The 27,578-nt window shown below is 43.4% G+C and overlaps 1 protein-coding gene and 1 pseudogene across 2 annotated transcripts; one reads left to right on the plus strand and one right to left on the minus strand.

Moving 5' to 3' along the window:
* Positions 1-7,683: 7,683 nt before the first annotated feature.
* On the plus strand, positions 7,684-16,957 carry LOC306926344 (phenylethanolamine N-methyltransferase-like; the record flags this gene model as incomplete). Its single annotated transcript, XM_079505608.1, has 6 exons — positions 7,684-7,858; positions 11,294-11,367; positions 13,419-13,558; positions 15,082-15,264; positions 15,910-15,981; positions 16,771-16,957. The coding sequence occupies 6 exons, from the start codon at positions 7,684-7,686 to the stop codon at positions 16,955-16,957; spliced, it is 831 nt and encodes a 276-aa protein (XP_079361734.1).
* A 6,074-nt stretch (positions 16,958-23,031) lies between these two features.
* LOC306926345 (excitatory amino acid transporter 1-like) lies at positions 23,032-24,559 on the minus strand (annotated as a pseudogene). Its single transcript has one exon. The product of its transcript is annotated as an excitatory amino acid transporter 1-like (transcript).
* Positions 24,560-27,578: the final 3,019 nt, after the last annotated feature.

Consider the following 27,578-nt stretch of genomic DNA (forward strand, 5'->3'; position numbering starts at 1 on the left):
CGCACAGAATACAAAACTCTGATGTTGGCATTTAAAGCAACCAAAGGTATGGCTCCCCCATATCTTGCCAGCATGATTGAACCCTACAAACCATCCCGCGCACTCAGATCAGCCAACGCAGGGAAGCTGGAAGTACCCTCACTAAAAACGCCGGGACAACGCTCCACACGTCCCAAACTCTTCTCCCTTCTGGCCCCAAAACTGTGGAATGCACTTCCCGTTGCAATCAGAACTGCAGCATCACTCCCGATCTTCCGCCGTAGTCTGAAAACCCACCTTTTCAGACTCCATCATGGCCCATAGCACTTACCCTACCCCCTTAGACAGCACTTCTTAGACTTATATAGCATTTGAAACAGACTTATAGCATGTCATGTAGACAGCACAATAAGTGCATTGTATGTAGTCATAGCACTTCATAGTATATATGTACAGCATAGTATAGCACATATGTGTAGTTTATATGTATAGTGTCATTATATAGATATGTTCTAGTTATAGTTTATATGTATAGTGCCATTATATAGATATGTTCTAGTCACGGTCTTAGCTTACGCATGTTTCGCGATAAATGCATTTTGTTACATATGTGATGTATTCCCATGCTTTTTGTTCTTGCCTATTGTAAGTCGCTCTGGATTAAGAGCGTCTGCTAAATGCCTAAATTGTAAATTGTAAATTGTAAGTAAAACCACTAGACAATAATCGTATTCTAAAGCATGCAAAATATAGAAAAACACAGCAAACACAAAATCACATAATCAAGCAAAACCAAAACCACAACACATCTAAATTTCCACCGGCTCACATATACACCATGAACCCCTGTTACCATACAAAATGAATACATATAGCTGGGCTATCAATATATAAACTAAGGACTCACCAAAGACAAACTGCTACAGCTGAGCACACGTCAATTAATACATAGATGTGAGTTCTCAACCAGCATGTTCCTCAGTAGAAATAACCACATTTAAATTACCTTTTAGTTTGGATTAATCATACACATCTCAAAAACACAAATAAACACATCAATGCTAAAGAGAGAGAGAGCGAACTTACACTTTAATTCATGACCGCACTACCCTCAGCGTGGGCGACGCCCCAAACGAATTACAATGGCACGCTCTCATTGCATCCCTCTGTGGAAACCATGACACGTTGCCTTCATTACTTAACAAATTACGATACAAACATTACACATTACACACAGTGCAAATAACCGGAACAACAGCAATACCTTTTCAATGCGAGTTGCTAACTCCCTGCCTGCTCTCCTTTCCTCGTCGGAACGGACTGTCATTCCCGAACACTTTAGCATCGAAGCCCTGCTTGCAACTCTCTCGTTACGAGTAACACAGCTTGCTGCAGCCTTGTCACAAAAATGTTTGGTCCCGCTCTCCTCTGGCGCCACTGAAGTTTGAGTGCACACCAGAGACACGCCCACACTACTCGTCACTACCCCACACTGCTCCCACCCGGCCACACATATAAGTATATTTTGTTATTATTAAATTATGGTGAGGGATGTGCGTGCGTCTGTACAACTCCCATATTGAGAAGGGAAACCTATCTTTCATCCAGTAGGCTCATCCTCGATTGGGATGAACCAGTTAGGGTCAGGGCAACAGTATAAAGTCGGCCTAAACCGTATTCGGCCGGAGCGCCGTGGGACGGCCAAGGCACCGTCCGGTGTGGGAGATTTGGATAGGCGGTTTGGTGGTAACTTCCCCATGGCATCCCGTTTGGGTGTGATCACCAACCGATCACATCTCTGTAAGCAGATTTTTGGCCAATGCAAGTGGATCAGAATGGGGGGGATGTATTGCTTATTATTTCGTATCACTGGTAGCTAGAGGCGGGATCAAGGCAGGACTGTGTGTGCCTTGATCCCGCCTCTAGCTGCCGCTGATTGGCCAGGCCGTTTGGTGGCCGGTTCATCGACTCTGCCTGAGAGTTCCCAGATGGGAGCAGGAGGGGGGGAAACCTGTGTACTCTCTGCTGCCCCATTGTTTCAGCATCTTGTTTCAACATTTCAGCATGCAATAATCAACAGTAAATAATTGAAATGTAAATAATTGAATTGTTTCAGCATCTTGTTTCAACATTTCAGCATGCTGCCTGCTGCTGGCTACTGCTACATTTAGATATGTCGGAATTGTTGGCTCTTAAAAGAGCCGTTGTAGTACTGGCAGGTTCTGTCGCTGTCAGCGGCGGCGGCGCCAGGGCGGCGAATTGTAGCGTCCACTGGGTGAACCTCTTCCTCTTGGCTGCTGGTTTCATTGTGAACAACACTGAACAAGCAGATCACAGTACTACCTGGCCAGGTGAAAACAAACGCCACCCTTGCTAGTAGCATTTGAATGCTTGATCTGAGGGAGGACCGGCAACCCCCCGCCACCAGACCGGCCGAGCATGCCCAGGGGCGGGGGGAGGTGTTATGAATGTAGAAAAACTAGAAATCCCCTAAAATCATCAAGGGGGCTCGAGCCCCGCAGCCCCCACGTAGTCGTCGTCACTGCGTGCACATCTTAGCAAATGTTTTATAACTCAAATCTTTGCTTTTGGGGGAGGGGGGGGGGGATATTTTCAGATGGGGGTCAGCTGCCAATCACATATAATTCTGGGGCTCCTTCACATGAAATAATTTGAGAACCACTGATATGTAAGGGATAATATCTGGCTAGGTGGTCATTATCGGGAGATAATTCACCGACAGGGAGTTTAACCACCGAGGCGAAGCCGAGGTGGTTACACTCCCTGAAGGTGAATTATATCCCGACAATGACCACCTAGCCAGATATTATCCCGCTTATTACATGGCTAACTAACATAAATTAATACATTGACCCAAAACAGAACAAAAAAAGTATTCCATAAGTTTGCGCTGGCAGCGTCTGCAGCTGCAGGGCTGAAGCACTGTCGGAAAACAAGGAAGTGAGTTGATCAAATAGAATCCATTTTCGGGTCCTGCTTCGTCTATTTCTCGCTCAAATGTTTTCAAAAACATTTGTAAGAGCAATGTTTAGCTGTAAATGACATTGTGTGTCACTAGTGTGTGTGTGTTTACATGGTTGTCATGTTGGAAACAGCAGTAAATCAAGGGGGTGCAGACACGCAGCTGGTGCTCAGAGGGTTTGATAAGGCAGCGGTCATTATCGACACATAATTCACCGCTGAATTAAGCGATTGACCAATCAGAACCAAGCCATGTAATAAAGAAACATAGGTTTCTCAGAAAACTGTCATGATGTACTTAGATAGGGTTAGGCCACGTCAAACGGTTAAAGATTATAAACTGTGTGTTCAAACAACCTGCAGGATCTTCCTGAGGCTAAAACACACATGCTGTGTTTATTGAGTTAGATTCAAGTCAATGCGTGCTCAGTATGAGAAGCCCGCAGCACTTGCCGTAGCCTCGACGACAATGTTTGAGTGGTGTAAACCACTCCAACAACTGGCTTTGTACCCGTGTCTGTTCGTAACAAAATAAATCACACCCGTGTGAACTGAGTGGTGTAAGGCCTGTCTGACGTAATGAAATCATGTCTGACGTAATGAAATCACACCCGGGTGAACAGGGTGAACATAGCAACCATGCTCATTTTTTCTGCACAGACTAACAAAGCCAGTTGTAGGAGTGGTTTACACCACTCAAAAAATGTACCGTGTCTGTTCGTACCAAAAAAAATCACACCCGTGTGAACTGAGTGGTGTAAGGTCTTATATAGCCTGTCTGACGTAATGAAATCATGTCTGACGTAATGAAATCACACCCGGGTGAACAGGGTGAACATAGCAACCATGCTCATTTTTTCTGCACAGACTAACAAAGCCAGTTGTAGGAGTGGTTTACACCACTAAAAATTTTTACCCGTGTCTGTTCGTACCAAAAAAAATCACACCCGTGTGAACTGAGTGGTGTAAGGTCTTATATAGCCTGTCTGACGTAATGAAATCATGTCTGACGTAATGAAATCACACCCGGGTGAACAGGGTGAACATAGCAACCATGCTATTTTTTTCTGCACAGACTAACAAAGCCAGTTGTAGGAGTGGTTTACACCACTCAAAAATGAGCATGGTCACCCAGTTCACACGGGTGTGATTTAATTACGTCAGACATTACGTCAGACCACAGCTGATCAGTCTATATAAGACCTTACACCACTCAGTTCACACGGGTGTGATTTTTTTGTAGACATAGCACTCTAGTGTATACTCGTAGTTTCATTGTACAGATATTCTACTGTACGTATGATCCTAGATGACTATGGGGTCATCTAGGATCATTGTTTGATTGATTGAATACTCAAGTTGTCAGAAATGTAATCGGTACAGGGTACAATCAAAGATACGTCCAATGGGATCACCGAAAAAAAGTCCTTGCAGTCTTGTATTAATTCATAATCATGACATAAAAACAAAATTCAAATCATCATAAAAGGTAAAGCCTCAAATTTGAGGTCCTGGGATGACGCACGTCACGCACATTACGTTATACGTCCGTCCACCTCCATGAAAGTGCTGCAGTTCCACTTTTCGCCAGTAGGTAGTGGCAGCTTCAACGTTGGATAGCCTTTCTGGGGGCTTGGTGGCAGTGCTGTAGAAGGGGAATTTGCCCATGTTTGTTTTGAAAGTGGCTGCTACCAGATCGCTTCCTCTTGTATGATATACGTACATAGGGGAGGTACCTTCACACAAAAAAAAACATGCAGTAATCCTGGTCTCTAAACTGCCCCCCCCTAAAACGTTGATATGGCACGCCGCCTATCAAGAAAATTAACCAATTCTGGGCGGGAACCCCTGTGTTTTAAGCGTTATGTTCAGGGCTGCACACAACTTTTTTGGTCTAGTACTCAGAGGAGCACCTGGAGAAGTTACTTGGTGCTCCAAAATGCGGCGACCCGTCTCGCCGGATGGATAAAAGAGGGAAGCATGAATAACTTATAGAAAAACTATATTTATTGGATAGGTGGGGACTGGGGAGTCAATGGAGGGTATTGCAACTCTAGATTCATACCATTATACAAAATAAATTGCAAATTGCAGCTAGGTCCATGTGTGTCCAGCCCTAAATGCATATTCTAATAAAAACAACTTAATACTTCCTAAGGATAATATGAGCATCAAAGCAATATTTAGGTACTTTTTTTTAATATATATATATTTAAATAGCCGATCTACTAGCTCACAACGTGTTGCGGAGGCGACACGTTGTGAGCTTGCAGATCAGCTATTTGTTTAACATTTAGGACACGTCGCACAGCGAAGCATACGTCAGGCTTCCCTTTTGTTTTTACCGAGGCAACGTACAGTCAGACAGTTTGACACACATGACTCCTCGGTGCAAAAATAAACAGTGTACACTACCCGACTTTACGATAATAAGGGACACAGTGTTGTCATGTTGATAAGCTTCATGTTGTGCAGCAGCAGTGCCAGTCCGCAATGCTTTGCACTCTTCCCACTGTCGGAACTAAAACCTGTACCCGTAAAAAGTCAGTGGCCGATGCCTAGGCTGTGAGAGACGGCATCGCACACGAGCAACTTGCTCCAGCACCCGGAAAACAAACACAAGCACAGCGGCGAATGGGAAGAGTGCAAAGCATCCCCTTTTACAACTTTTACTTTTTAGTTTGCAACACATCTGAAACGGAGAAGCCGAACCATTTGTGTCAGGTTTTCTCAGTAGTAAACTCCTGTCCTCCTGTCAACCGCCCTCCTCCCAGCAGCGAGCAGCATGGAAATGGAATCCTCCCTCATTGAGTAAGGATGTGCTGTGATTGACCACAATGGCCAGTGCACTTGTGCAAGACATGCTGTGATTGGCCAGTAGTGATTGGCCAGTATAGCTACTTTGAGTGGCAGTTGGTGGGAAATGCTCTCGCTACAGATTTTACTAGTATTCTGGCCATAATAATCATTCTGGGCGGCCCCAGCAGTTGGTACGCAGAAGTGCTTCCCGGTGCGACGCATGCGCACTGGCGCACCGCCTGTGTGCAGGTCTGGTTATGTTATACTTTAGCTATTGAAAAATAGCAGATCTACACGCTCATGCTACGAGCTTGTAGGTCTGCTATTTTTGAAAAATCGTAAAAATGTGGTGCAAATCTTTGAATATTCTTTCAGGGTGAATGTTTTTAACTCAAATCTTTGCTTCTGGGGGAGACTGGAACTACATATTTTCACATGGGGGTCGACAGCCACATACAGATAATTCTGGGGGTCCTTGACGTGAAAAAAGTTGACCACCACTGACATATGTTCCCTTCATTGTCAATGGCTTTTTTAAAACAAACATTGAACTACAAACACACATTAAACCAAAAATACATGCAAGAAAGTCTACTCCCAAATTACAATTCAACATTTTAAAATGTGTTTACATATGGGCCAGTTTAAATTTGAATCTTATTATACAGCCCATGTTTACACATGTGTGTACATGTGGACCAGTTTTCATTGGAACGTTATTACAGCCCATGTTCACACATTCCCCGAGGACCTTTCTGGAGGTAAAGATACACAAACAGTATGTTTGTCGACATGGGTTAAGACACGGCACTTCATGGTGAGAATTTACTGGCCCATATGTAAACACATTTTAAAATGTTGAATTGTAATTTGGGAGTGTAGACTTTCTTGCATGTGTTTTTGGTTTAATGTGTGTTTGTAGTTCAATGTTTACGTTATAGGCTATTGTCCCTCGTTACGTCATATTGTCTCTTTATTGTTAATGGCATTTAATGTTTGTGTTGGCACCGTTTGTTTTATATCACCATTACATCAACTAATCAACATGAGTTGGACTTTAATATATTAGCGCCCCTCACTTCACACGGGTGTGTTTTTTGTATTTGTAAACGATTGTTTTTAGTATAAAATTATAAAATAGATGGGCCGCCATGGGTCTTGGGGCAGGGACAGGGAGTTAGTTTTAGTCATATAGTCTTTTGAATAGTTTTCATTTAGTTTTAGTCACATTTTAGTCACCTGGAATGTTTTAGTGTTAGTCTAGTTTTGGTCGACTAAATGTGTTTTGGGGGGCCTTGATGCCATCGTAATGGCTGATTTTACGCTTGCTGAAAATTGCACAGCGCAACGCATTGTGAGCTTGTAGATTTGCCATTTTCAGCATGCAACCAAGTGTAAAATGGCTTGTCTTTTGTTCATACTGGATCTCTTGTCCACCAGTCCCTTGCAAACAGTTTAGTCTAATGTTTATTCAGTGCTATCTGACTACAGCCCTGAAGCAACGGCAAGGAAGGCACGCCCGCGCGCACTAACACCTAGAAAACTGTTAGGATTTAGAAGCCATTTTTATTAGAATCGGCCTCAGGTCTAAATTGTTTTTTATTAGAATCGGCCTCAGGTCTAATGGGTAAAGTTTGTAGCTTTGTAGTCCAGTTCTAGTTTGACTCAGGCCCGGTGTGACTGCTTCAATCAGTCATCCTCCATCTCACATGCTCTTTTGTCAATAAAGGTTGCTTACCCAAAGCAAAGGCAGGCAGGCACGCCCACACACACACACACACACACACGCACACGCACACGCACACACACACTCAGTATATAGTCCAAAGGCAAAGAGGGGAGCTGACCTGTATACCTGAAGTTGCAGCAGCTATAGCTGTCAGAAGACACACAGAGACAGAGAGACAGAGATATTGGAAAGCGATGGCGGAGATTGATGGAAAGACGACCGCCGTGGAGAGAATGGCCGCCTCCTACCAGGGATTCGACCCCGTGGCGTATCTGCAGTACAACTACACTCCGCCACGCGCCGACTTCACACGAGAGGACTCCATTGTGCCCTGGAAGCTGAGGTGTCTGCACCGAGCTTTCACCGAAGGTGAGGTGGTCTAGCTGCACCAGTGGTGGAAACATAACTCAATTGTTTTACTTAAAGGACCACTTCACCACTTTTCAACCTATCTTCACATAATAGGTCCTCACTAATAATCATGATAAAATGGCACGGTTTTTCTGTGGTCTGTGTCTCATAGGAGGGCTGTGGGCAGTTCAGAAACCGTCCTCCAGTGACATCATCATTAGGCAGATATTTTTTTAAACAATATTTTTTTACAAAAAAGTTTTCATTATCGTCAGAACGATGGCTTCCATTTTCGCATTGCAACTTTTCAGGACTAGAAAGCCTGCCGTTTCTATTAGCTTGTATTCCCCATCGATGATGTCACTGGAGGACGGTTTCTGAACTGCCCACAGCCCTCCTATGAGACGCAGACCGCGTAGAAAAGAATTGCGCCATTTTTTCATGATTATTAGTGAGGACCTATAGGTTGAAAAGTGGTGAAGTGGTCCTTTAAGTAAAAGTACCAATACTGCAATTTAAAACTACTTTGTTACAAGTAAAAGTATGGAATTGAAAATGTACTTGAGTAAAAGTACAAAAGTATCAGCATCAAAATGTACTTAAAGTACTAAAAGTAAGTAAAAAAATGTGTACAAAATCTATTGAAAATAGCAGATCAACAAGCTCACAATGCAGATCGGCTATTTTCAAATGGCCGAAATGTACAGTATAGGGTTGAAGTGGTTAATGTATGTTTTCTAATCAAAATTTAAATCTCCAAAGTAACTAGTAACTAACGTTTTCAAATGATTGTAGTGGAGTAAAAGTGTAATAGTTTGCTGGTGTACTTACCCCTCCTTTTATTGGTCATGCAACCAGGGAACAGGATCTGGGTTGCATACTGTCTATGAGACTATTTTTTGTATTCTATACTCTATATGTTTTTAATGTAGGCTTCTCACTGTTAAGCAGTTCTATACATAATTACATATTTTTCTATTGACTGACCCATTACATTTTGATGTCGTTTTTTGCATTTTGCATATTGTTCTATATAATGTACAAATAAAGTTATTGTTGCCAGCAACCATCTTTATAAATATCTGGTGTAACTCCTTGTATGTCATTCCCTGAAGAAGGCAACTTGTTGCCGAAACGTTGGAAAAATTCGAAACACAGCCGAAAGCCATACAACAGCTTGTAGTCCAAAATGTTGTATCAAACCATGTGACTTCCATTGGAAATGCATTGGGGCGTCCATGACACTTACAACATTCATACCCCCATGGGGTCCTTGAGGGAGTTCCAGGGGGTCTCCAGCTAAATGATAGAGTTACAAACCCATAAGGGTCCATTTGGTTACTAACAGAGTGTACAAATGCGGGTCCATTTGGTTCCATTTGTTAAATTAACATTGATTTTACAATATATATGGGGGTCCCAGAGATAGACACGCATTAAATGGGGGTTAAATGGGGGTCCGTAGACTAATGCATGTCAAACTGGGTGTCCTCGATTGACATTAAACAGGTTGAGAATCACTGCTACCCTGAAGAAGGCAACGTTGGTAGCCCAGTAAAAACTATTTTTGGCATCGTGACTACGAGCTGTGCGACCTCTCCTTTCTATTTTAAACCGGGGGTCCTTGAAATTTAATGGGATGAGAATCCCGGGTCCCTGGCATACCTTTTCAAATGGGGGTCCGCAGGGCTAATTAGTGTCAATTAGGGGGTCCTTGACATGAAAACGTTTGGAGTGCAAGAAAGAGCAAACAAGGAGTAGTATCACATGTGCTTGTTTTAAAATAGTATCATGTGTGCATGTGCATGTTTTCCCTGTAGTAGCACAGTTAGGTGAGCCTCACAGTAGGTTATATTTTGTCTAAATGTCTTAGGCTGAGCTCACACCTTTAATGCAATTCTCGTGCTCGTTGGATCAATGCTGTGTTGTGTCATGGCCGCCCAATGTATTTCCAATGGAGGTCACATGGTTTGACACAACATTGTGTTGTGTGAGGGGGAGGGGCGCAGCGAATGCACCCCTCCCCCTCACACAACACAATGTTGTGTCAAACCATGTGACCTCCATTGGAAATACATTGGGCGGCCATGACACTACACAACATGCATCCAACGAGCACGAGAATTGCATTAAAGGTGTGAGCTCAGCCTTAGGCTGAGCTCACACCTTTCATGCAATTCTCTGCTCGTTGGGTGCTCGTTGGATGCATGTTGTGTTGTGTCATGGCCGCCCAATGCATTGCCAATGGAGGTCACATGGTTTGACCCAACATTGTGTTGTGTGAGGGGGAGGGGCGCACGACTGCGCCCCTCCCCCTCACACAACACAATGTTGGGTCAAACCATGTGACCTCCATTGGAAATACATTGGGCGGCCATGACACTACCCAACGAGCACCCAACGAGCAGAGAATTGCATGAAAGGTGTGAGCTCAGCCTTAGGCTGAGCTCACACCTTTCATGCAATTCTCTGTGCTCCATTGGAAATGCATTGGGCCGCTGGGCGGCCATGACACAACACCCAACGAGCACAGAGAATTGCATGAACCGTGTGAGTGCACCCTTAGACATTTTTTGACATTTTGTCGGTTGTCTGCAGTCACACAGAGGAACTTCATGATAGTCCTGTTTCTATTTCATGGCCCACTTTAATATCTTCTGTTACCATCCTGGTTTATATGCATGCCTCTCAATGTTGATGACAAATTATCACCTTATTGTTCGAAGCAGGTAATAAAATGAGATCAAATAAACTGTGGATGTCAGTCGCCCAGAAGTATAGACAGAACTGTAAAGGAAGGCAGAGCAGAGCACAGTTCAAATAGCCTGTAGAACTTGCTTCCACTGTTCACGTATGATTCTTGATGACTATTTTTTTTAATGTATTTGATGTATTACCATGTGTTGTTCTTGCTTACGCATGATGTGAATAGGTTTTCAATGTAATGAGTCCCGGGATGCAGGGATGGTCTTTTAGATGAGTCCCAGGGACATTTTATGAGTCCCACTTCAACAACGTTAGGAGTCATATTTTGCCATTTTTACAAATTGCAGCATTTAACTCCCGTTTCATTTTATAATGGTTATAATGTGGTTATATGCATGTAGAAAACAGAAGAAGAAATGATTAGTATAACTAAAGCTGGCAAAATAAACTAGAATAAAAACAGTACAGTAGTACAGTAGTGCATTCCGTGGATGCAGAGGTCGTTGTTTATTTGCGTTCCTTAACTATTAACTGCGTTTTGGGATGCAAAAATGCACCCTATTTTAATCTCTGCTTACTGTAAATCGCTCTGGATTAAGAGCGTCTGATAAATGATGAATTACCATGTGTTGTTCTTGCTTACTGTAAATCACTCTGGATTAAGAGCGTCTGCTAAATGCCTAAATTATGAATTGTAAATAAATACCTGTATAATAAAGTTGTTCTCCGTATGTTTCTTGAATCTAGGTGACATCGGCAGTGAGGTGTTGGTAGATGTGGGCTCGGGGCCCACGCTGTACCAGGTGCTGAGCGGCTGCGAGGTAAAGGCAAAAAGACTCATGCCCGCACTATGGGGGACCGAACGGGCTTTCTGCTCAGCTGCTCCTCAGCTGTGGAATGAATGCCCTCCCAGACCACCTGAGAGCACCACAGTCTACAGGCTTTTACAAACCGGACTAAAGAGCTTCCTTTTTAACGAGCCTAAATGGACTTATTAATGCCCTGTGTGCTTTTATAACCTTTTAGATGTGTGTACTATACAGTGGTGGAAAGTAACTAAGTATTTTTTACTTAAGTAGTGTACTTAAAGGGGAATACCACTCATTTTCGACATTTTACTATGTCATTAATATACCTTAGAGGTGTTGTGTGGAAATAATTAAAAAGTCCATCTGTTCTGTGTTTCCTAGAAAAATCATTAACAAAAAAATCATTAACATGGTGAAACACATCTTGATGACATCATCAAGATGTGTTTCACCATGTTAATGGTTTTTTTCAGACCTCCAGTTCTAGGAAACACAGAATAGGGGGACTTTTTTATTATTTCCACACAACAGCTCTAAGGTATATTAATGACATAGTAAAATGTTGAAAATGAGTGGAATGCCCCTTTAAGTAAAGTACAAATACCTCAAAATTGTACTTGAGTATTTCCAATTTCCAGTACTTTTACTTCTACTCCACTACATCTCGGAGCCGAAAAGTTTTACTTTTACTCCACTACAATTATTTGAAAACTTTAGTTACTAGTTACTTTAGAGATTTTAATTTTGATTAGAAAACATACATTAACCACTTCAACCCTATACATTTCGGCCATTTGAAAATTGCCGATCTACAAGCTCGACGCATTGTGTAGATCTGCTATTTTCAATAGATTTTGTACACATTTTGAACTTGAAATGGCACAGTACTCATTGTGCACATTGTGCACAATGAGTACTTTTACTTTTAGTACTTTAAGTACATTTGGATGCTGATACTTTTGTACTTTTACTCAAGTACATTTTCAATTCCGTACTCCGTTCTAAATTGCAGTATTGGTACCTTTACTTAAGTAAAACAATTGAGTACTTTTTCCACCACTGGTAGTATAGGTAACCACTACTGACCACTAAGGATGACGCTCGTACATTTTTATTGATAACGAGCACCTTATCGATCAGGCTTATCGAGACCACTATCGAGCATTTTCTGTTAGACGGGAGACAATAAAATCTGAACAGAACAAGTATCTTTTACTAGGGCCTTCAAATACAGTACTTTTATAACAGACGCAAGGCAATTGAACTTTTGAACCAATACAATAATATTAAAGGAACTGTTAACTGGTTAATATGTGTACCGTAATGTAAGCGTAATTTAATTTACCCGGGCAGCGCTGGTTGGCAGGTATCAATACACTTTTAGACCGACATGTTTGTGCCAGTATGGATGATTACATTTATTTCTTGATCGCCTCTAATTGTCTTGATTGTTTAAACATGACGTCCTGGGCCGCTATGCTCAGGGACGTGCAGAGACTTAACCCATTCAGGCCTGACGTCGAAATAAAAAAAACGTTCGCTCTGAAAGAATATATATTCCAAGATTTGTGCCGCATTTTTACGATTTTTCAAAAATAGCAGACCTACAAGTTCATAGCGCGCCACTCTGTGGCGCGCTATGAGCTTGTAGATCTGCTATTTTCCAATAGCTAAAGTAAGACATAATGCTTAGTTATAACACCAAAAGGGGTTCCCGTCCAAAATGGGTTTAAAGCTATAATATGACACACATGCGTCCTCAGGTCTAAATGGGTTAACATGCATTCATTATCCTGCTTAGTCTGCTTTTTGAGTGGTGCAAACCACTCCAATAACCAGCTTTGTGTGTATCCGTGTTTGTGTGTACCTGTACGTGGCCCCACAAAAAATGAGCATGGTTACTATGGTCACTGGCATTACGTCAGACCACAGCTGATCAGGCTATATAAGACCTTGCACCACTCAGTTCACACGGGTGTGATTTTTTATTTTTCTCTTGACTTTGAGATTTGTTTCAAATGTATGCATTTTACAAATTATACAATGTATTATTCATTTATTAGGTGTTCGGCAAGGTAATCCTCAGCGACTTTCTGGATGTGAACCGGGCTGAGCTGAAACGATGGCTCCAGAACCCGGAGGAATGCAGCCTGGACTGGACTCCCTTCCTTCAATATGTCTGCAAGCTGGAGGGACGTGTGGGGTAGGTTATCCTGCATTCTCCTGCATTATCCTTCCTTCAATATGTCTGCAAGCTGGAGGGATGCGTGGGGTAGGGTAGGTAGGGTGACCAGATGTCCCCTTTTGCGTGGGAGTGGGACAGTCCCTCATTTCCATGACTTTTCAGGCATCCCACAGCCCATAGCACTTGCGGTAGTACGTGCCCTAGCCTCGACCTTCTACAGGCGTATGCATAGGCTCAATTTATGTAATTTAAATAGCACTTTACGTATACATAGCACTATAGTGTATACACATATAGTTTCCTTAGATATTCCACTGTTCTTAAGCTTACTTATGATTCATGATGACTATTTTTTATGTTTTTATGTATTACCATGTTTTTTTCTTCTTGCTTACTGTAAATCGCTCTGGATTAACCGGCTGCCTGCCGAACACATGGAACACGAGAACCTACTCTTTCTAACTGCTCCGCCAAACGCAAATTTCTCGTGTTCGAATTGTTTAATCGCTTTTTGATCGGTTTCGATGGCTAGCTGATGTTGCTACCACAAACATTACTCTGCGACACAAAACACACAATGGCGCGGCCATTTTGAAGATGCGTGCGCATCCACTTCCATCCTAAGCCCTGCCCTCCAAGCCCTGTATCTCAGATACGACATTTAGGGGCAGTTTCTGGGCCAGACAAGCGTTTTCAACGGCCTGTAGCAGGCGCTGTGATACTCACGGTCGGCTTTATGCACCATCGACCGAGAGAACAACAACCGGTGAAGACACCACACACAGCAGTTTGTCACAGGAACATGGAATTAAGGATATTTGGCACTTCAAAGTAAGTGTTACGCGCGATAAATCCCTGGCAGTACGCGATCGAGGGATTCATTAATGCTAAAGAGCGTCTGCTAAATGCCTAAATTGTAAATTGAGTTCCATATTGTGACTGGCAGGCATCAGGGTTCAAATTGAGACCCTGCCACATTGTGACTGGCAGCAGTGGTGTAGATAGGGTTTATCAGCTATGGGTTTTCTTAAAGGGGCCGTGTGCGCGCGCGTGCGTGCGTACTCGTACACACTAGGGTAGGCTGTTGCCAAGTTCAATCCCAAATTGGGCGATGTGATTATCAGTGATTATGTGTATCTGCCCACTTTTCTACCTTTATATACCTGCCTAGAACAGAGCGTCTGAGGACCCTACTGAGGACGTTTATTGGTTCTCAACTTCTGGCAACACCTACCTTTCTATTTTGTATAGTTGTGAAGTATCCATATTTTGATCCTTCCACATCCATCCTTCCTCTTCGATGTCTCCGTTTTAACTGATACCTGTCCATTCAAACTCTAGACAAGCCTGCCCCAAAGTTATTAGTGCAGCCGCGCCCGGCAACCGGCGAAAACTAGAGTTCTCAACAGGCCCACCTGTCCATTCAAACTCACCTTGCCTTTGACCTTGCCCTCAGGCGCCTGTATTGTATTCGTAAAGTTAGTTTGTATTGTACCGGTAATTGTATATTATTGTATTGTTACCGTCGTTGTTGTTCTTAGCTCGTCGGCGGTGGCAGAGAAAGCGGCCCGGCTCCGAGCGGTGGTCTCCGACGTTCTCCCCGTGGACGTGCACAGCCCGCAGCCGCTAGGCCCCGACTCCCCGATCCCCCCGGCCGGCGCAGACTGCCTGGTGTCCTGCTTCTGTCTGGAGAGCGTCAGCTTCGACCTGGACCAATTCACAAAGTAAGGTTATTAACACACCTGTGACCTTCACCAGGTTATTAACACACCTTCTATTAACACACCTGTTATTAACACACCTGTGACATTCACCAGGTTATTAACACTTGAGTGTCTGTGAAGTTGATTATCTTTGCCCATGAAGCTCTCAGAAGGATCCCCTTCCATGACTTTTCCAAAATAATCGATTCAAATCTTTGTTGTTGTTTTTTTTTCCCCATCTGAAACATTTTCTAAATATGAATTTAGGCATAGGCTACCGATACTTATGCCATCTCTGCCTGTTCGTTTTCGGTCAAACTGACCCCTGTCACCCTTTCTCCCCCACGGGAGTGAACTTCACACCTCCATACAGCCCATTGTTCAAGTAGTCGGGTGTTAAGTTATAGCTTTTTAACTTATAGCTATTGTTTTTATGTTCATCAGGCTTCTCTGTTATTCTGTATGTATGTATTGCACTGGAGCTGTTGGACCAAACACATTTCCTTCAGGATTAATAAAGTATCTATCTATCTATCTATCTATCTATCTATCTATCTATCTATCTATCTATCTATCTATCTATCTATCTATCTATCTATCTACCTACCTATCTATCTACCTACCTACCTACCAACCAACCAACCAACCAACCAACCAACCAACCAGAGCCCTGGCAAACATCGGGAGCCTCCTGCGATCCGGTGGACACATACTGCTCATCGGGACGCTGGGAATGAAGTACTAATTACATTGATTGTTTCATGTAGACATAGCACTCTATAGTGTATACCCAGTTCCATTGTACAGATATTCCACTGTTAGACAGATGTTGTGATTCATGATGACTATTTCTTATGTATTTGATGTATTACAATGTGTTGTTCTTGCTTACTGTAAATCGCTCTGGATTAAGAGCGTCTGCTAAATGCCTAAATTGTAAATTGTAAGTACTACCTCGATTGTAGGTCATTGAATCGTATATCACTAGCCTGGCTCGAGCCCTGAATCGCTACCATTAAAACAAATATGCAGCAGCTGATTGGCCATCAGCCCCGTCACTCGGCAGCGTCAAACAACAAACATGGCTCCCCCCACTGTGGTGACTGGCAACCGTATCAATCTGGCTATTAAATTGACCAAATAGTTTCTTTACAGAAACGACATGTTTTATAAACGTCATCATCCGACATATTTTACCGCTTTTGTTTACATGCTAGTAGCGCTCGTTGACTGTGTTTGTTTGGTTAGCAACCGGGTTAGCCATAGCCACATGATTGACAACAACGTCATCTGCTTTCCCGCCAAAGACTGCCACTTTGACAACGCCCATCCCAGAAACTGCTGCCATGGGAAGGGCTTTAAGTCTGAATAATGAAGTGAAAGAAAATGAAAATTCAGACTGTCAGAGAGTGTCAGGCTAGTATATCGCCATAATGAACTAATATCGTCCATGTATCGCATTGTCAACCATGCATGCATTGGTGATACGTATCGTATGGCTGTGATGTTTTCGTATCACCCCTCCAGGTACTACATGGGGGGTTCCGGGGTGAAGATCGACGTGTTTCCCATCGAGGCGTCGGAGCTGTGCAGCAGCCTGAAGGAGAACGGCTTCAAGCTGATAAGGTTGGAGGTTCACCCGATGCCAGAGGACCAGGACGTTGGAACGGACGACGCAGACGCAGTGTTCTTCATAAAAGCGAAGAAGAAGTAGACGACTATGTTAGCTAGATTACTTTATTATTCCCTTTGTGCATTTTGTCCTTGTGAATTGATGTCCAGCTGCCACATACAGATACAATTGTACTGTTTTTACTGTAAATGTAGCAATTAAAAGCAGGTTTGTTTCATCAGACCTGCTGATGAAGTGAGAACCAGGTTTGCAAATGTGGGTTGTATTAGCCTACTCAGCAACCACAAGTAACTTCATGGAATAAATTGTAGTCTACTTGCAGTTTTGCAACATTGCACTTTTACTCCACTACATTTATTTGAAAATGTTAGTTACTAGTTATTTTGTAGAATTAGATGAGTATTACATAGCATACACTAACCACTTCAGTCCTATATTTATATATTGCAGTATTGATACTTTAACTTAAGTAAAAAATGTGAGTACCTTTCCACAGCCTACTTGTAAGTAAGTGTCAGTTGACAGGGGAGTGATTATGCAAGCCATTAGGGGTGGAGAAAAGTAGCTATTGTGATACCCACTCCTCTCAGCTCAGAGGTGCTAAAACATTGAAATCTTGTCAAGGCAATTTCTCTACTTAGTTTTTTTTTGTTTAACAAGTTTCAAAGGGTCATATATTCATCAAATATTTTCCAATTTAAATGAACAATACATCATATGAAAGCTTACATTCTGTGGTTTCATATGTTTGAACCCGCCCCCCGGGGAACAAGATCCATACACAGCATCTCCAGACTCAAATACCACACGACAGTGTGATTTGAGTCTGGCTTATTAGCCAGGCTACCATTCGTGTGCAACTGTTTGGAGGATGTGGGATCAAACGTATTAATCTTATCTCTAGGGTAGTACATTCTTGTCAATAGTTTATACTGGATTCGTCTTAGATTTTTGTTTGTGGTAGTTTTATATGGTGGAAAAGAAATCATCCCTGTATGTGAATTATCTGATGGTACTTGAACGTATTTAGAAGATGGAAGCTTGCCCCACATTCGCTGCACTGGAAGGGCTTCTCTCCTGTGTGAATCCTCTGGTGAATTTTGAGATTACTGTTTGTGGTGAACCTTTTACCACATTGGTCACAGTTGTAGGGCTTCTCTCCTGTGTGAATTACCTGGTGACTTTTGAGATTACCGGTTGTTCTGAACCTTTTCCCACATTCGTCGCAATGGTATGGCTTCTCTCCTGTATAGAATCTCTGGTGACTTTTGAGTTGACTGCTCCGGCTGAAACTTTTCCCACACTGGCCACAGTTCACTTTCACTGTGAAATCTCTGATGACATATGAGATTGCTGCTCATGCTGAACTTTTTCCCACATCGGTCACAGTGAAAGGGCTTCTCTTCTGCGTAGCATCTCTGGTGACGTTTGAGTAGATAGTTCTGGCTGAACTTTTATTAAATTTTTCGTCAGTGTCAGACCCTTGTTTGACGCAACTGTCGCCTTTCGATGTGCAAGAGACTTGCTTTTTAAATATATATTATATTAGGACTAACATGAATAACATTCAAATTTTATAAGCATTTCATAAGCACCTCACACTACGTCCTGTATCTTCAAATTGGACTAGGCCTAGTCTTTTTCATCCATCATATTATACAGTTACAAATTGATTAATTCAACGATCAATTTAGATGACAAAAAAGTACATGAGATGCAGGCCCTCCACTGAGCTAACACATCAAAGATATAAACACAATACACTGACATATTTCCATTGCTAGCCACTCCTATGCACAGCTTTGTGTGTATGAGCATGGAATGTGTTTGTAGCACGGAATGTGCTCAGGTGATTTGGCTGAGCATGGAATGTGATGTACAGTATGATGAAGAGAGTGCCCCTCACTTCACACACGTGTGTTTTTTTGTTTCATCTATCTATAGTTATATCCTCATGGCGACTACAGCTATGCTCTAAAAGTGTGTTAGTGACGTTTTTGTCATGTCTTTGTCATTAAACCATCAGCAAATAAAATAGTACTAGACCTGTACGTGCCCGTTGGCCACCGGCCTACTTGGGAATGATGCAACTTTGGAACCTAATAATACCCGTTGTCATAGCACCTGTTTTAGCTATCTGTCTGTGTCCCTTTTGTGCCCATACTGTATATGGAGATCGCTGTAGTATGCAATATCGGTTGTCATAGCACCCATTTCACACATGGAGATCTCTGTATCAGTTTGCACTCTTCAGACACAGGCAGACAGACAGACTGTGAAAAGTGGACTGGTTAAGTAATCAATTGGCAGGTGTGGGATTGTCATGTCAATCAATTGGTTGAGGTTGAGGCTGGAAATTGCACAGGTGAGGGGACTTGGCCTCATTAGGTCCACTGGCAGAGCCTGACCAGAGCCTTTTGTGGTGTTTCTGGACAACGGTGCATGCCACCGACTCAAGGACGAGCACTGCACTCCCTGTTGTGGTGTGGAACGCCTATGTCAAATTTGGTGCTCTGGTGGACGCCCTATGCCCCTCGATGGGGTAAAGAGGATCAAGTCATGTCATGCTCATCTAGGCTTACATCCTCATCCAAATCACATTCCTCTTCTTCCTCAATATCAGATGTTTCTTGTTGCTCAGTTTCAGTCTGAATTAACTTACGTTGTAAATTACATATCCCAGCACAAATACTCACAATGTCATCAACATGTTTTAGACTACCTTGAATTACATAACTGACCATTTTAAAACCTTTGAACCTTCTAATTGCACGCTCAACATGGATTCTGACATTTGCTAAGAGCCGTGTTGCCACAACTTCATGCCCAGGAAGTTCTTTGAGGCCGCGAGTAAAAGCTGGGAGAGCCAGAGTCACCCCTGGAGGCAACACATCTGAGATGGTGAACCCACGGTCTGCTAAGATTTGATCACCAGGAATCAGAAGTTCCAGAAGACCACTGTTCTTTGTGGCCCTTTCACCAAATAGTTTTGATGTGAACATCACATAACCATTGGGGGCAATACAATATAATAATTTGTAAGCGTTATGATGTTTGTAGTTGCTGAATGTTTGTGATCGCTTTCTTAAGTGTTTTGGCCTTTGGACAAATATTTCTGATAATTTTTACTGAAACATGATTTATTATTATTCTTCTGAGAGTATTTCTAGGCAACCACGCAATCACGTTTTCCCTCATAAACCTAGCAAGTATTGGTCTCCAAAGTGAAAAGATCACACATGCTGAGGTCTTGCGCTTATTCCAAATCTTTTAGACAGCTGGCCATGGACTGCTAATATGGTAATCTTTGGAGGTGGGTGAAAAGCTATGAGGGAATGTAAAAGCTGCCAAAAACGTATGCAATACCTATGCCCATGTGAAACCTTGCATCTTTGTCATCCAGGTCAAATAAATTTCATTATACTTTAAGTAGCATGTGACATGTCAAACTAGGTGGTTTTCATGATGCTGAATCCATTCCAAGCATTAGTTTTGCTCGAAAATACTCCTTGGGCTAAATTCGGCCATAGCCACTTGCCCAAATGTGCCCAAATGTGCTGACCTCATCACATTTGTGAAGGGACTTTTGGTCCCTTATTCTTCCACCAAAAAAAATCTTTCACAAAACTTGCCAATATGGTAGAGGGCTATGCCAAACGCAAAGCCCACAACCATTGGCCAAAGGGTGGCACTATAGCACTAAATTGAAATTGCATTGAACAGGCATAGCTCATGAACCGTTTGACCGTCAGCAATAAAACTTTCGTGTTCTGACTTTTGACCTCTGACCTTTAGATCACCCACAATTTTGAATTAGGCCTATATGAAAAACAGTTATATCTCCTCCCGGGGTTTTTGATCAAAACGCATGGAAATGTCTACAATACTTTTTTTAAGTGGACAAATGAAAGTGAGCCAATGAAAATTGCAGTTTCATGAAAATTCTTCTTCTGCCTCTAATACACAGCATGCAGCGTCACATGTTTACAGTATGGTAGGTCATGCCAAATAGCATTGGAAGTCTTACTCCAATTGGTCAAAGGGGGGCACTATAGCAATCATTTGAATATGAAACTTTGAACAGACATAACTCATGCCTTGTTTGGCCAAAAGCCATGTGCCTTGACTCATGGGGAACACATCTCTCACTTTGACGAGTAAACTCCACCCTCAGATTTTCCGCCATTTTAAGCAGAAACATGCTTAAACCAGATTTATTTTCCTTGACTTGACTTTTTTTTTTTTTTTTTGCAATTTGCGTGGAATGTTCTACACAATCTATGGACCATTATCTGAAATCCCAGTTGAAGATAAGTTTGTACGTGTCTGTATGGCTGTATGTATGTTTGGGGTAAGAACAGCTGCAATACCGCTGGGTACCCAGAAGTGGCACTGTTGAGCAGCCTAAAAGGGCTTATTGCTAGGTCCCGTCTTATCGCTGCTTGCAGCTATATCTAATACTTTTCATTGGTTCCATTTTTTTTTCCAACCAACAGACATAAGGGTGTTCAGTAGTACTCATTTATAGGAAAAAAAAAGATGGGTGAATGGGTGGAGTTAGCTGGTTTGATTTTGAGGGTCCAATGGAGTTAGGAGGTTTTCGCCGGAGCACTTTTTAATACTTTCCATTGGTTCTATTTGTTTTAACCACCAGGCGTGAAGTGTGTTCAATAGCAATGGTAAAAAAAAAAACTAAAAAAAACAACCACAGCAACGATGCAATGATTAGCCTATCGAACCAAAGTAATGCATCCAAACAAAATTATAATTATATTTAAAAAAAAAAAGAACATTGCAATGGAGACAGGATCAATGATGGGCTATACTCTTTGATCTCTCTTTCACATCTGATTTTAGGAGCAACCCAATGATAGTTACATTAGAGTTAGTGGGGGGAAAAATACATACTGTGAATAGTCTTCAAAGAGGTGTCTCAAGTAGTGGATAATATTGTCACAGTAGTGGGTTTTTTTTCTATAAATTGTCCCTATTTTTGAGTGGTGTAAACCACTCCTACAACTGGCTTTTGTGTGCAGAAAAAAATGAGCATGGTTGCTATGTTCAAAATAATTTCTGACGTAATTAAATCACACCCGGGTGAACTGGATGACCGTAGCAACCATGGTCATTTTCTCTGCACAGAAAAAGCCAGTTGTGAAATCACATCCGGGTGTGATTTCATTACGTCAGACCACAGCTGATCATGCTATATAAAACCTTACACCACTCAGTTCACACGGGTGTGATTTTTTATATATTTTTTGTTTTGTTTTTAAAGGAAAACATCAATATTTGTGCTCGAGTTGAAATTTATTTTGCGTTGTTTAGACTTAAGAGTCCCCTCAATGTGCGATGATCTCCTCCAGGCCCGATGGGCCGGAGCCATAACAATGTTCTTGCTTTGTATTTTTGTCTGTGTGTCTAATATCAGACACCGACTGGACCGACTGGCTTGAAACGTTGCATGCACACTCCCTGTACACCACACCTCATTCATCTCCATTATCTTGCCCACGATCAGGAACATTGTTTCTCAACTGGTCTACTAAAAAAGTTCAAGTTTGGGCTAGATTGGACACTACGTTCACGTTGGAATGTGACAAATTAGACTGAGAAAAATTTGATCACATGACTCCAGAGATATGTGCCGATTTATGCGAGTTCTTAACAAAATCTGTAGGCGTAAAAGGGCATGGTTTGACCAGAGAGAGAGAGGAAAAAAAGAAAAGCAAATCTAGTCGTGCATAATTGAGTGTGGGTTCCTCCGTCCATTCCTCGGCTTCCAGGTAAGCACTTCCAGGTAGGGGGTCGACTGTAGGCTATAGGGTGCTGCATTGCTGCTCTTTAGCCGACTGGTAAAGTATGCGCCTTTCGGATACACAAGTCCCAGGTTCACCTTCCCCACAAAGGCTAGATTAGTCCTACCATTGGAAAAACGGGGTGGAGGTTCTTCTAGGCCTGCTGGGGAATGTGCATGCAAAGTGTCATGCCAATGAACCCTTAGATTAGTTGTACAGACACAGTTCAGTACAGCAAATACATGAGCCCTATTCAGACACTGCTATCAGCAGCTTTGCAACTTCACCAAGTTCTGAACCAATGCAGTCTTCATCTTCGGAAATGGTATCCGGGCCTTTGGCTCTCACGTGATGGTCTCACTTTTGCTGCGTTTGGCAGCCATTTTTCTTTTTAGTCATTTTACACACGAGTCGGTAGCAGTGTTTCTCCGTTCTCCTCGATGACGGGGTTGCCCAGTTCGGTATCTCCGTTTCGTAGTTCCGCGCGGGACAGATGCTCCACGATGCCCGCGCCCAGAGAGTCGCCCAGCACGTTGACGGTGGTACGCACGCGGTCCAGGAACCAGTCCACGATGAGGATCAGCGATATGCCCTCCATTGGCAGTCCCACCGACGCCAACACGATCACCATGGTAATCAGCCCAGCCTGAGGGATGCCTGCCGCTCCGATGCTGGCGAGGGTTGCTGTCAGACTGATGGTGATGATCTGGCCAAAGTCGAGGTCCATGTTATAGACCTGAGCGATGAAAATGGCCGCCACGGCCTCGTAGAGAGCAGTGCCGTCCATGTTGATGGTGGCGCCCACGGGGAGGACGAAGCGTGTCACCCGCTTGTCCACGCGGTTGTTCTCCTCCAGACAACGGAAGGTGATCGGCAGGGTGGCGGAGCTGGAGGAGGTGCCCAGCGCGGTGAGGAGCGCCTGGAGCAGTCCTCCGATGAAGACGTACGGGTTCTTCCTGGTCACGGCGAAAAACAGCAGCGGCAGCACAAACATGCCGTGGATGAGCAAGCCCACGATGACAGTCAGCGTGTACATCCCGAGCTGAGTCCCCATCGCCGACAGGTCGTTCATCTCCATGATCTTGCCCGCGATCAGGAACAGGATGCCCACGGGCGCGTACCAGATGATGGCGGCGACCAGCATCATGATGGCGTCGTTGAGGCAGTTGAAGACGTCCAGGAGCACCTTGCCCTGCTGCTTCATCTTGCTGATAACCACCCCGAGGCACAGGGAGAACACCACCAGGCCCAGGACGTTGACGCCGGACGAGGACGACGCCACGGGCACCAGCTCCTCCACGCTCTTCAGCACGGTGACGTTGCCCTCGGTCACGTTCACGGCGGTGACGACCTTCTTGTACGCCGTCTTGTACTGCTTGAAGCAGGCCTCCACCACGTTGGGGGGGATCATGTTCCGGATGAGGTCCAGGATGGCGTCGGCGGCGTGCACGGGCTCCATGCCGCCGCCAGAGATCTTGGGGCCGTCGTCGTCGCCCGCCACCGTGCCCGGCTTGATGATCACGACCAGGACGATGCCCAGGAAGACGGCCAGGAGGGTGGTCACCATGTAGTAGGCCACGGCGCGCATGCCCATCTTGCCTGACGCCGTGCTGTCCAGAGAGGCGATGCCCGTCACCAGGCTGGAGACCACCAGGGGTATCATCACCATGCGCAGCAGCCTCATCAGCATCTCCCCGGGGAAGGAGAAGTACTTGATCTGCATCGCCGTGAGGTTCAGCGGGCGCAGCGAGAATCCCAGGATCACGCCCACGATGACCGCGGCGATGGTGAACAGAACGAAGAGGTTCCTCATGAGGAAGCCCTTGACGTTCTCCCCGGTGATGGAGCGGATCCTCTCCTTCATGCCGTTGAGTTTGCGGTCCATCCTTGTTGCCGTTTTGGTAGGAAAATTATTGATTATTGATTGGGCTCAGTGCCCGGCGTTGCAGTAGTAACGTCCGATCAGAGCGCTTGCTCTTGTGATCGGGTGTGATGGCTTCGGTGACTACTGCAAGGGTACTGAGTACGGTTATCAACTGAAGCGTCTTGAAGGTTTTAGTTGAGCTTACGATACAATTACGATTCCCGATTCTACGACAATCTCAACCTCAAACAGAGAACGCACTGCTTTTATGCTGTTTGGCGGGGTTCACACTTGTCACAATGAGATCACGAGTCAGTCATGCCCAAACATAGGGTTCCATGTCAGGTCTATGGACTGTTTACGGAACTTGTTATTCCATATAAACTTTTCAGGCCAAGTCAATGGCAAAATACAATTCCTATGACGTCATGTAGTTAGTGAGCGCCCCCTTTTATTCTGTAACACTTTTTATACATCATAAATCATCATCACGCTGAGAGCCACCGCTCACTTCACACCAGGCCTGGAATTTCATCCTTTTAGGGACAAGGCCACTTGGCGTTTAGTGTGGTCAACCTTTTGAGGGCACAAGGCCAACTGCCAGGGCATGAAGGCCATCAATTAAAACAATGATTTTAAGTCCCCGGTCATAATTATTTTAGCTTAAAGGTTAAGGATGATTACATTATTATTATTTTCCAAGGCGATTTCAAGGCGAGCATTGGTTCAGAACAGTGCTTCTTAAATAAATAATCACAGCTTTAAATAACAAAATATAAGTAGCTACTGTTGTAAAATATTGTAAACATGTCTGTAACATGGGGTCCCAGTCCAGAGATGAAAATCATAATGAAATGGCCTAGGACCCTGTCACCCTAAGCTAATTCATATAAATTTAATTTGGGGGTCCTTGAAATTAAAATGGCTGAGGATCACTGGGTTAAACTGTGAGTTAATTCACAGAAAATGCAATGACAGACAACCTACATTCATTTGTATAGCCCTATGTCTCTGTTCTGCCTTGTTTGTTTTTGTTCTGCTCACTGCACACTGTATTATATTGTCACAACTGTGTGATATGTTCCTTGTTTTTAATTTGCTTCTATTGTTTATACTGTGTAAATTGTTCAGCACCTTGTAACTTTGTTTCGAAAGGTGCTTTATAAATAAAATGTACTTACTTACTTACATAACTTTTGAATGAGGGCTTGGTTTAGAAAAGCCTATATTGTGTGCTAAAGTAATATATTTAATAACATATAAATGTAGATTTTAAGGCTAGACTGGCATATGGCATTGTAGAGAGTTTAGTTATATGTTAGTTATATGAGATCTCTCCATTGTGGGGCTGCAGGACTGAGGACTCTGGAGATAAATCAACACAAAGTGTAAAAAGCATTTGTGTGCTTATGAACATTTACCTCGTTATGTCCGCATTGATACAGAAATTAATTAATGATTATTAAGCGAGCGACGTGTGGTGTACAGTGAGAGCGCTCTGGTGCTTGGCTAGCGTTTGGCTAGCGATATTAGCCGTGGCCAGCGTTGGCTGTTTAAACAATTTACTCTGTCAACTAACGTAGCAGACGATAGCGTGGTAAATGGTGGAGGAGTCCTGCAGTCTATGCTGTTGCATGGTGTTTGTGCCGCCCATCCATCGCACGAGACTCAGAATTGTTTTTACTGCTGTTTATTCAACACCATGTTTTTAAAACACCATGCTGTAAAACACCGTAGAACTGACATACAAAACAAGACGACAAACAAAACATTAACTTGGACGTTCATACAATTACATTCACGATAATACATAAAACTTCACAATAAGATTCACAAACAAATACAATACTGACCACTTTGCCTGCTTGCACATGAATGGGGGGGGGGGGGGGGGGGGGGGGGGCGACTTGGAACCTTCAGTCTTTCTTGAAAAACCTTTTGTTTTCTCTTCTTTTCTCTATTTACTTTACTTCATTTCTTGTACTTAACTTTACTTTCTTCTGCTTTACATATTATACAGTTCTCCCACCATAAACTTATTTTCTTCTTTAGGGAGCTTCCTTTTTTGCATGACGAACTTAAGCGAAGCAAATTGTAAAGTTGAAGAGTCAAGACAAGATGCCGACCAAGACCAACAAAAAAGATAGACGCCATCAGGCTCTAAAGTATACATGCGTCTGTGGGAAGGGAGATTATGCCATGCAGAGGCACCTGCGCCAGGCACCAATACACGCAGGGCCTCGGGTCAGGTGCAGCGCGTGTTTTATGAGTTTCCCCAACCTGCCCAGCCTCTTCATACATATGGCGGGCCTGCATCCAGGCGTTCCTCCTTTCCTGGCGATTGTCGGACCCTACCCACCCAGAGTGGACTGTGTCGTCTGCACCCAGTCCTTCCGGAACCAGGCTGCTCTGGTGGTGCACAGAAAAGCAACGCACCATGAGTAATGTCATCCGTGCCCTGGTTACCTCAGCGGGTTGTACTGCCAGCTGTGGAGAGAGAGAGAGAGAGAGCTGCACACTCATTCTCCAACCGGACTGCACACACACACACACACACACACACACACACACACACACACACACACACACACACACACACACACAAATAAATGATTGATGATACTTGAAAAAGGGTACATTGTAGTCAACAAACTTATTTACATCACTTTTCTCCAGTCTCAATAAAACATATTGTATGTGTGTGTGCGATCTGTGCGCACGTGTGCATGTGCATGCGTGTTTCTTCAGCTTCCTTGGATCTTTATTTCATGTCTTTTGCTTCTTTCCATGACTCTTGTATCTTGCTGTGGCCTTACTTTCATCCAAACTGAAGATGTCTGTAGGCGATCCTCCTTTGCTGTGGTTTGAACCTGGGTTCCTTTCCGTTCTGGGTCTTCATTCAGTTCTCCCACCATAAACTTATTTTCTTCTTTAGGGAGCTTCCTTTTCCCAGTGAAGCAGCTTGACTCCTTTGTGGTAGGCCTGTGAGAGACATGGTTCTTGTCAAATGGCATAACTTGCTTTGTGATGATATGATGAC

Source organism: Electrona antarctica (genome assembly GCF_951216825.1).
Source record: "Electrona antarctica genome assembly, chromosome: 7".
NCBI lineage: Eukaryota > Metazoa > Chordata > Actinopteri > Myctophiformes > Myctophidae > Electrona > Electrona antarctica.